General features: G+C 34.0%; 1 protein-coding gene across 2 annotated transcripts; it reads right to left on the bottom strand.

The window, feature by feature from the left end:
- Positions 1-1,527: 1,527 nt before the first annotated feature.
- LOC109193088 (ABC transporter F family member 4) lies at positions 1,528-7,397 on the bottom strand. 2 transcript variants are annotated; one of them, XM_019343893.1, is made up of 5 exons: positions 5,998-7,397; positions 2,175-2,259; positions 2,008-2,049; positions 1,817-1,895; positions 1,528-1,785 (listed from the first exon to the last, which is right to left on the bottom strand). In XM_019343893.1, exons 1-4 carry the CDS (start codon positions 7,351-7,353, stop codon positions 1,834-1,836), a joined length of 1,545 nt encoding a protein of 514 aa, XP_019199438.1. In that variant the 5' UTR covers positions 7,354-7,397; the 3' UTR covers positions 1,528-1,785; positions 1,817-1,833. The 2 variants fall into 2 exon arrangements, with proteins under 2 accessions (XP_019199438.1, XP_019199437.1); XM_019343892.1 differs by having other exon boundaries at positions 1,528-1,895.
- Positions 7,398-11,499: the final 4,102 nt, after the last annotated feature.

Raw genomic sequence — 11,499 nt, 5'->3', positions numbered from 1 at the left:
ACTTAATTGGTTAAAAAAAATAGTCAAGGACTAAATTGGTAATTTCACTATAGTCAAGGGACCATTTTGGTAATTAACTCTTATTTTTAATATACTATAAGTTCATTAATAAACATGAACATGCAACACTAAAAACGAATCTTCAAAAAATAAACCTCCAATACACTAAAAACGAATCTTCTAAAAATGAACATGTATGTTAGTAGTGCAGATTGGATGATATAATAATCGCAAATTATTTTGTAGACTCGAGTCCAAATATTCACAATTTACCTTTTAAAAATTTACAATTTGTATACTAAACACACAATATTAACATATATGTAATTGATTACATTGTTTTGTATTAACACATTAGGATTTTACGACTCTATATTATAATTTGAGTTAATACCCAAAATCGTCCTCGACTATAGTGGTTTTTCTCAATTTCGTCCTAAACGACTTTGGTGACCTAATATCGTCCCAGACTTTTGTGTTTTGCTCAATTTAGTCCCAGACTTTTGTGTTTTTGCTCAATTTAGTCCCTCATTTGTTATTCTGTCTATTTGGTGTTAAATAAATAGACAATTCAGTAATTTTAATATTGGCATCTCTTTACTCATAGACATGTGAACTGCGAAATCCCTTTTTTTTAACGAATTACTCCTAGAATTACTCCTAAAACTGCGAATATAAAATTTAATTTGCAGGTCCGGAAGTAATTTTGGGTGTAATTCGTACAAGAAAGAGGAATTTCGTACTTCACAAGTTGAAAGTAAAGAGAGATCAATATTGACATTACTGAATTGTCCCTTTATTTAACACTAATTTGACGGAATAACAAATGGAGGACTAAATTGAGCGAAACACAAAAGTCTGGGACGATATTAGGTCACCAAAGTCGTTTAGGACGAAATTGAGAAAAACCACTATAGTCGAGGACAATTTTGGGTATTAACTCATTATAATTTATATTCACAAATCTCTTCTACATGTTATGTGTTTTGATGTTATATTATACTCCCTCCATCCCCTTTTATGTGTCTGGTTCAATTAACGAGACTTGACTGAAATTATTTTTAATTCAATTCTTCATAATATTAAGTTTAATATTAATATATAAAATTTATATATTTGGAAACTACAATAAAAGTACTATTAAACTCAAAAATCTATTTTTTTTAAAAAAAAATACACAAAAAAAATCTAATTTAAAAATAAGTTTAAAAAAAAAAAAAAGAATAAAGAGTTGGTTTAATCAATGAATAGTAGGTAGGACTGATAAAATAAGACTGAGGGAGTACATCATTTAAGATCAGGGTCCACCTTAGTCCATGGTATAACAACTCTATAATAATTGCTTTTTTTGGGCCATAGAAGTATTATTATCCTAAACCAACGGATCTTATGTGCTTTCTCAATGGTTGAAATGATGCAATCCACACTAATTAGTAATTACTAATATTCCACACGATGCATAATTGCATATAACCAAACTGGCCCTATCAGTTGTTATTACGTCCATTTATGTATTAATGATAATAATTAAATATTAACTAAACACCATCTATTGATTTCTTAAGATGCAGAGTATTAGCTGTCATAAAAGTTAGATACAATTGCTGAATTAATCATACAAATCTTAGAATCCAAGATGAGATCGAGTATGACAAAGGGCAAAAAAGTAAATCCATGCTGGAACCCTCCCTACTGACTATATTTCTACAATATATAAACTGGAGAGCAATATACATAAACCTGGATTTTCCTTGGGGAATACTGGAAGAGCAGTACTGGTGGCATCTAACCAACAGGATGAATATTCGTGGCATCCCCGTCTGCTGCTCGTATCTAACCGACTTTTTCTGCATCGGCTAACGCCACCTCGGCTTTTATCTTTTCAGGGACATAATCTGGCATAAATAGCAATCGAAGAAGTGTGAAATCAGTAATCGTAAAGGAAACTGAAGTCATCGTGGCTGTTGAATCCTCGAATCTAGAAAAAAACGGTTAGTGATACGATACCTGAGAGAAAGTCGAATCTCTGCCTTTTGGAAACAACGGATGCTGAAATGAGAAATGAGAGCATTAGTGCATCTCAGCAAAACTGGGATAATGAATAGGAAATGAGTGGTCTCACAGAAAATGTTGTATTTCCTAGTAAATAAATTTATGAGCTATACAGAACTTACAGAGATGGTGATATCCAATATGAGGCTTACGATCCAGAAAAGCACAAGCATAAGCCTCCTTGCAGAATAGCTCAAGAAACTTTTCCTACATCCAGCAAAAGAAACCCATAAGACACGCAGTGCATAGCAACGTGCAAAGAAAATCAAATGAAGTTGCTGCTAAAAATAAAACTTATTTTGTAACTCAATCCAGCAAAAGAACTATTCATCTCATATCAATCAATGTGCTAGGCGAGATGCCACCGACTAGTCGACTAGGCGACCGCCAAGGCGATGAGTATTAATGTGCTAGGCGATGAGTATTAAATAAATAAAAAAGTATATATATATTGAAAATATCTTGTCTTGGGCAGCCTATTTGCTGGCCTATTTACTTTAAGTAGATGAATAGTTTTTCCTAGAATAGTGAAAAGTCTAGTATTTATTGTATATTGAACTTGTCTTGGGCAGCCTTTTTGCAACCCTATTTACTTCAAATTGTCTTGAGAAGATGAATAGTTTTTCCTAGGGTAGTGAGAAGTCTAGTATTTATTGATAACATGCCAAAGTGAGGTAGTGGGCTTTGATCGGAACAGGAGGACGACGCTGGAGCACGAACCGCGCCGCCATCGGAGCCACCACGTGCCGGCGCGTGAGGCAGATTCCGGCGACTTCTCCGGTTGGAAATTACACCGGTCAACTCGCCTTAGTGTGTAGGTTCTGCCCATGTATGTTTTGTGGAGTATTGGGTTGTATTCTGCACTTAGGCGAGGCGAGCACACTAGGCGTTCGGTCTCGACCGACCGGACGACTAGGCGTTGCCTTGATAACACAGGTCTAATCTAAATCAAGAAAAGGACAAAGTCTCGAAATGAAACTAATTCTAAAAATCCCTGAGCTCACATACATATATCCTACTGTGCCTCACATCCCACCTCAAATCCCATGCCGGGGGTTGAGAGCTTATTGGCCCTTGAAGCTCTCCCAAGAGCCAGGAACTTCAAATGACCTTATCTTGCAATTTAACTGGCAGTGTTGTGGTTTTATAAATCTCACAATCAGCTCTACACTGAGGCAGTATCCAACTCAAGTGCAAAACAAATCATTTTCATTTCTTTCAGGGAACCACAAAATTCCTAATAATTTTTGTTGCATTCTCAATTATCTGAGAACTACATGGTTATCATGCTGACTTGCTCTGGGACATATATCCACATTGAAAAGATTAGTTGTTCACAGAATGAAACTAAACCCTTTATCCACTTGTTACTTCAGCAGTAAACTAAAAGTCTAAAACTATCCCATAATCAATGCACATGCTTTAGAAGTATAATTTTACTCAAAAAGTTAGTCTTATGGTTTCATAAGACTTAAAAAGACAATATCAACTTTTGCTGGGAAAAGCACAAGAACAATTTCAGAGATTACAACATGAAACTGCATTATATCATGAAATTGATCTTTATTTTAAAGTCATTGTTTCCCTGCCAGAAGAACAAGAACGATGCACAGGTCACAGCCAACATGAAGTCTAGATCTACAAGATCCCATGTTGCATCACAAAGTCCACCCTTAACATGAAGCTAAATATTAAAAGCTAAAACAATATTCTCATCATCATTACTCAATCACCAAAAATAGGTTATAAAATCCATTTTACATACTTGAATCAGTTAACGTGTCTCTAATCTAAATAGGTTGTTCATCCAAGTAAAATAACAATGCATGTTCAGTAACTACAGTTAACAAGCAAAGCAAGAGATTCTACCAAAATGAAAGTTCACATTTTCTACAACAATTCAAACCTAATACTAGTCAAACTCCATAGTCCTCTTGGGATCATGGAGACACTACACTAGACAGATAGCCCACTACGTTAAACCTTGGACATCATGGGGATCATCACCCCATGACCATATTGATACTATGTAAAATGAAGAATATATTCTGTGAATTGAATTGATAACGTGCAAAGAGATACAGCCTTATATAAAGGAGTTCAACACCAAAATAGGTGGAACAGATAGAAAGCACTGAAGACTCTAACAACACTATAACAAACTATTAATAATAAGAATAATATAGCTGGTCCAATATGTAAATCTTGGACATTACACTATAGAGCAACTATACACTGGTGATCATCTATGCTTCCCTACTTCAACATCATGCAAAAGATAAAATATAATACTACAATGAATACCAGATAGCGAACAAACAAAAGAAAATGGAATTTGGAATGTCTATGGATGGATTACCTATTGAATGGTGTGAGTTTTTCAACTACTTATTTCTACTGATTATAGGATAAGTTCACGAATGGGCATTGCAGTCCTCACTAGATTGGGCATTCTTTTAAATGGAACACCAATTATATTCCTACCTGGACATGATATTTGGCAATTAATGCCATATGGCACTCTTTATAAAGATTATAGTCCATAAGAAATAGCATACCTATTTCATTGCTCAGCCAAAAAAATCAAAATAGATCTTTCCCAGACAAAATAAGTGGCAAAGAGTAAAATAGTACTATTTATTTAAATAAATGCTTCCTATTTACCTTAGCCTAAAATTATGAACATCATGTCCAAACTGATGATCATGGGTACAACGAATATCCATTTCCTATTATAGAAGACTTTGATTTAATCACTCATCATCAAGGTTTAAAAAGGCTAGTTTGGGTATCGAGGTGTTTTGTATTAGAGAGGTGGGGCTTAAGCCTCAAGGCACTTTGAGGTGTAACTGTGTAAGCCTAAAAATAGACCCGAAAAAGATCAATAAGAACTTTTAAAAGTTCACCAACCAACTAATGATATAATCTAAACCAATAAGCATCATTAGAAGTCATAAAATACTAAACAAAATTTCATAGCCGAGCACAGGGTTGCTGGATTGAAGGCTTGCTAATCTTCTTTCTCTTGTCACTCATCTTTCTATTGTTGATCGCAAGCTCGCAAGTTGCAGGGCAGAATGCGGGCTCACTGATCTTCTTCCTAATCTTCTTTTTTTACCCATTATTACGGTTTAGAAATTATGGGTAAACTTTTATTGGATTAAAAATAAATTGGGCCGACGACTTATAGCCCAAAAGTTCCCAAAAAAGGCCTACAAAAGCCTCAAGGGCGCACATTAGGGCATGCAATGCACCCTTGTGCCACTTGTTCTCACCTCAGGCTGAGGCACGCCTCAGCAACACCTAGAAGTAAAACAAGTACTCTAATGTATGGATGGCAAACACCTATAAGGCTACTTTTTTTGTCAAACTAAAAGCTTACAACTTGCATATTGGGACTTCTAGAAGTTAAAAATCTAAACTTGAAGTCTAGGTTTATTCTGATTTTTAGCTGTTAGGAAAATTCAACTAAACATATAAATCAGTATTGAAAGAATTAGGTGATGTATCAAATGGCCTGACCCTAAACGAGATGCTATAATTTTTGAAATCTTCTAATATTTTCCATCGGATTATGTTTAAGAATTCACAGGCACTAGTTGCCAATGTCTTTGACTTACTACCAATTTTTATAAAGCCCCTCCACTTATACAATATTATAATGTATCTGATAACTTGATTCTTATGAATGCAACAAGTTCTATACTAAAACTCAAACATGTAAAATATTACTCCATATATTCAACTCTCTAAACTGCACAAGTAATATGTACTATATAGGCAAACAATGTATATAAGATTACTCCATATTCAAGCATAGGCAGATAATGTATCTAAGATTACTCCATACATTTGAGTCCTTAAAACATACATATGCTACCTACTATATGCAGGATAAAGTACCTAAGATTTAAGAAGAAAACTTGGTTAAGATTTCAGGCATACCGTGGCTTTGTTGATGACAAAAGTTGCTTCTTGAGACATTTTAAGTTTAGAATTTTCACTCTTTATCATCCTACTAATTCGACTCATTGGAAATGTATACAATACACTCTCACACTTATCATAATCATCAACCTCTTCCTCTATCATTTTCCTTTTCTCCGACACTATGTTATTGTTTTCCCTATTAGCGTCACCACCTCTCTTTGCCCCATTTTCTACTTTCTTTTCATGACTTCTATCCTGTTTCCCTGTTTCAACTTTCTTTGGTTGCTTGCTCATTTTATCATCCATTTTATCCTTGCTTAGCTGACTACTCTGTCCATTACTCTTGAGCTTCTTTGCTACAACCTTTTCTCCAGCATCTTCATCTTCATCAGCTTCCTCTAATTTTCCTTTCTTCTTGATCTTACTGTCCTCTTTCTTGTCCTTGCTTGATTGACACTTATCACCACTAACCTTCACCTTTTTAGCTACTTTCCCTCTAACCTCCTCATCCTCTTCCTGCTTATTCTTCCTCTTCTGAGTCTTCTCATCTATTTTTTTGTTGCTTCCATGGGTTGAATTCCCATTGGGTTTTTCCTTTTTTGTATTATTTTTTGTCTTTCCTTTACTCTCCTCCACTTGGCTTTTCTGATTCCCCTTCTGCTTGCTATCCTTTGCTCCATTGTTACCACTGCAAGCAGTCTTGCCACTGTTCTTTGCGTTTTTCAATACCTGTTCTTTCTTCCCTTCACTCTTATTTTCTTTCTCCTTCTCCCCATTCTTCTTCTGCTTACTCTTTTTCTCTTCATTCTTAGTGACCTTCGCCTGCTTAGCAGCTACACCCCCATTCTCCTTCGCCGCATCTTTGCTATTTTTCTCCTTGGTTTGTTGAGATGTACCAGCATTGCTCTTCGCCTTTTTCACTACCCTCTCACTCTCCTTTTCTTCCTCCCTTTTGTTCTTACTACCACGCTTTTCCTCTAATTTCTCTCCTTTTCGCCGCCGATTGCCATTGCCATTGCTCTTAACCTCCACCTCGTCCTCTTCCTCTTCCGTATCATCTACAATTTCATCACTATGGAACTGAATTCCTCCGTTTTCTGCCTCCTCCTGGTCTTCTTCTTCTTCCTCCCCTTCCGTATCGCTCACCTTTTCTTCAGAGACGAACTCAACCCCTCCGTGTTCTTCTGCATCGCTTACGTCGTCGTTTTCCGATTCGGTGCTTGAAGATGGTACCACAACGGTCTCAATCTCCTCGTCGTTGACCCTCGCCGCCCCTCTGGAAGCAGTGTTGGGGCTCTTTTTGCTCTGTGTACGATTTCCAGACATTTTTTTGCTTCTCGTTCTATCGGTTACTCCTTCATTCTTCGCCATCTCTCTCTCTCTCCCTCGGCGCTGCAAAAGAGCCGAAGTGTTGTTTCCAACGGGTTTATAACTGGGTTTTCACTTTTCATAATAGGATCATTTGGGCTTGAACTTGCGGCCTTCTTTATATATTCAGGCCCAAATCTCTTTTATGTAGTTTCTGAAATTGGGTGAACTGCGGTTCAAGCCCAACTAGTAAACTACATAGACGAGGCATCATGGGTCAACCCATAGGCATAGCCCATAGGTGACTTCGGGGCAAATTATTCCGTGGACCAGGGTCTAAATGTTCACAATTTACCTTTTAAAAAATTCACAATTTGTATATTATGAACACACAATGTTAACATATATGTAATTGATTACATTATTTTATATTCACAAGTTCCTTTCAAATACTACAGTCACATAATATTAACATATTCGGATTTAATGACCATATATTGTATTCACAAATTTCCTGTGTTTTGACTTAGAAATGCAATTTATATTCTAGAAGTTTACAACTCCAATACTAAAAATACACAATTTATACGTCGTTTAGAACCAAAGTCGACCTTCTAAGGTGGACCTTGTCCATGGTATAATAACTTTAACTTCGGCCTAACTCCTAAGGCTCGATCTAGCAAGGAGTATATGGATCAAGACGTTTAAGGAATGTCGAGAGACACTTTATTATGACTATAATAATAATATATATAATAATCACATTTGAATAGTGAAAACGTGCACCTTAAGAGTTAATACCCAAAATCGTCATCGACTATAATGGTTTTTCTCAATTTCGTCCTAAACGGCTTTGGTGACCTAATATCGTCCTAGACTTTTGTGTTTCGCTCAATTTAGTCCTCCATTTGTTATTTCGTCAAATTGGTGTTCAATAAAGAGATAATTCAGTAATGTCAATATTGATCTCTCTTTACTTTCAACTTGTGAAGTGCGAAATTCCTTTTTCTTGTACGAATTACACCCAGAATTACTCCCGGACCTGCAAATCAAATTTTATATTCGCAGTTTTAGGAGTAATTCTGGGAGTAATTCATAAAAAAAAATGGATTTCGCAGTTCACATGTCTATGAGTAAAGAGATGCCAATATTAAAATTACTGAATTGTCTATTTATTTAATACCAAATGGACAGAATAACAAATGAGGGACTAAATTGAGCAAAAACACAAAAGTCTGGGACTAAATTGAGCGAAACACAAAAGTCTGGGACGATATTAGGTCACCAAAGTCGTTTAGGACGAAATTGAGAAAAATCACTATAGTTGAGGACGATTTTGGGTATTAACTCTGCACCTTAATTATAAACTAGATGCCTTCCAAGGGTAGTACAACAATTATGATCAGACTATAAATATATATGAATGACACTAAAAGTCAAATTCAACCATATATCATTATTATGACTTTACTATAACCAAATTCTATATTGTGTATGATCTATCTTATACGCATCAAATATTAATTAGAACCCATGCCATCACCTTTTACCAATAGGTATGTATAAAACGTCAGTTATAAATATTGCAATTAAACAAGTGGTTGCAACTGAAATTTTGGATTTTATTGTGCTGCTGTTTATGGATGGCTTATCTTCTAGTGTTTAATTTGGATCAATATCATACGATAAAGTCTTGGGCACAGCTAGCATGGTGGTCTATGCAATGTCACAAATTAAAGTCTTTGGTGTATACATTAATTTGATTTAATTTGCACCTTTTAAAAGAAGTCAGAATACACGGCTAAAGGAAAAAAGTGAAGTGTGAAACATAGTAAAATTTGTAGACAAAAGGGTTCATCACAGAATCTTGACTTGAGTTGTTTGCAGCAAGTAAAAATATATGATATTGTCTATCTTCTTCTATTTTTCTTAGTAAAATGTGTTCATCTAATTCTAATAAAAAGTTTTAAAATTTTTAAATATTATTGGAAATGTTAAAAAAACAATATTTCTGAGTGATTCATGTATATTTAATGTGATAGAACGAAACAAGAAGTTATGGGACATAAAAAATATTCTTTTGATTTTCACTTTTTTTTTGGTAGTACTTGATTTTCACATTATTAAACGGTTTGTACGTCATCTTTAAGTACATAAATATTTATGTTTTTATTTTATTTTTTAATTTGTGGGTAAGTTAAGTTAGTCATGCTAAGTAATCACACAATTAATGAGGGTTGGTAAAAATTGAATGAAGAAACTACCATAATGCATGCACATGTCAATAAAGTCAGAGAAAACATATATAAATTCTCTTCCGTTCAATTCTTGCCTTCTTGGCCTCCTATCATTTTCTTTTTAAATTGTTTATGATTACAATTTTATCATATTATATCTTGAATCTCATGAACTCGTCATCTATCAAATTGTACTCTTATATGCATTAAGAGTACGTCAAACCCAAACTAAAATATAATCATCGATCTATATTCATGCGGCAGGAATCAAACTCCACCCACTTGTTTTTTTGTGCTACGACTAAAGAAAACTAGCAATTAATATTTTGAGGGTACGCAATGGGTAAACATTAACTTAAGTATAATCCACAAACTACACATAAAAGTAAATCGCATTAAAAAGATCATGTGTGACGAACTCAACTGAAAATGTATTAATAATATAAATCAAACTCATAACATTTAAACACAAAAATCATGTTTCACCCATTCCGTCATGCTTTTCGGGTTGCCCAAACGCCTACCACTTTCTTGGCATGATGATGAATTCCGATCCTCCACTCCATGCAATTTATATGGGATACCAGCAACCCCCAATTAATTACCGTAATAAATGAAGTTAACAAATCTTTTAATGTGGTTGGAAAACGACAGGAGATTAGCACTAATCAGTAATCATAGTTGTTTTGCCTATACTCTGAATATAATTAAGCTCCCCCTATGTCCGGATCTTATTCTTAATTAATTAATGTACTATTTTATTGGTAAATTATGAAACCAAATATAGTAGGTAAACTTACATGACAAACTAACTAACCTCACATAGATAGAGTAGTTGTGTGTTACTGAATTTGTGTACTCTTTGTATCACAAATATTGAACATCAAATCAAATATAGTATATATGCATTTAATAATTCTTTATTCTCTTTTGTTTCTACACGGTATATTGAAATTTTTTAAAAAAATTCAAAATAAAATAAATAAATAACTCTTAAAGAATTTAAGATAATGACTTTGTGGTTTAGTGACACGAATTTACTTGCTCAAATAGAAATGCAACTATTGCAGCCCAGGGGTTCGATCCTGTGACCTTCCCTCGAGGGGAGTCACAGAGGTGTCATCTGAACACAAATGTGTTTGTCAGTAATTAATTATTTTAGAAAATACATTTTCTTAAATTATTATTTTTTAGAAATTTAATTAGCAAAAAAAGAAAAACATAAAAGCACAAATATTGAATATGATGAGATAAGGTTGAGGTGGTGGAAGGGGGGTAGGTATTAGTGTAACAAGTGAACTCAAACACCATACGATAATGTTCCAAGTTTGCCCACCGACACTATCATTCAGTGGTTTCCAATGTAGTGTGTACGTGGTCAAAATAATATAATTATAAATTCAGACCGACTTTGATCAATGAGCACTGCTAGGTAGTAAAGTTGGAGACAGACCTAATAATCCTTTCTAAATAATACTCCATAATATTTTGGCCATTAATTTATTAGACCCATTTTTTTCTTCAAAAAAAAAATAATGATTTGATTATTAGGTTGAACTAACCACACATAATTGAATCAATAAGCACTTGATAAAAACTGGTAGATGACAAATCTAATCATTTTTATTTATAATATAATATGACAACATTTGACCAATTTTAAAATGGTCAGAACAAGAGTTGTGGACTGAATTTTGGTGATTTTCAATCACTTTTTAGTGGTTGAATAATTGATGATTTTCAACGGTATTTCTAAATATTAAAATTTAATTTAAAAATATTACAGTATATTTTCTCAAAAGTATCATATTTTACCTAATAAGTATTACACTTTCTCATATAAGTAATACTCTGTAATTAGTTTATCCTCATTAGTGTTATAATTTTCCTCAAAATATTACGTTTTCACTCATAAGAATAATAAGTTAATTTATCCTTGATAAACATTACACTTTTTATTTATAAATAACTT

This window comes from Ipomoea nil, unplaced genomic scaffold, assembly GCF_001879475.1.
Source record: "Ipomoea nil cultivar Tokyo-kokei standard unplaced genomic scaffold, Asagao_1.1 scaffold1834, whole genome shotgun sequence".
NCBI lineage: Eukaryota > Viridiplantae > Streptophyta > Magnoliopsida > Solanales > Convolvulaceae > Ipomoea > Ipomoea nil.
Note: the sequence above shows the minus strand (reverse complement) of the source record. Positions and strands in the feature narration are given on the sequence as shown.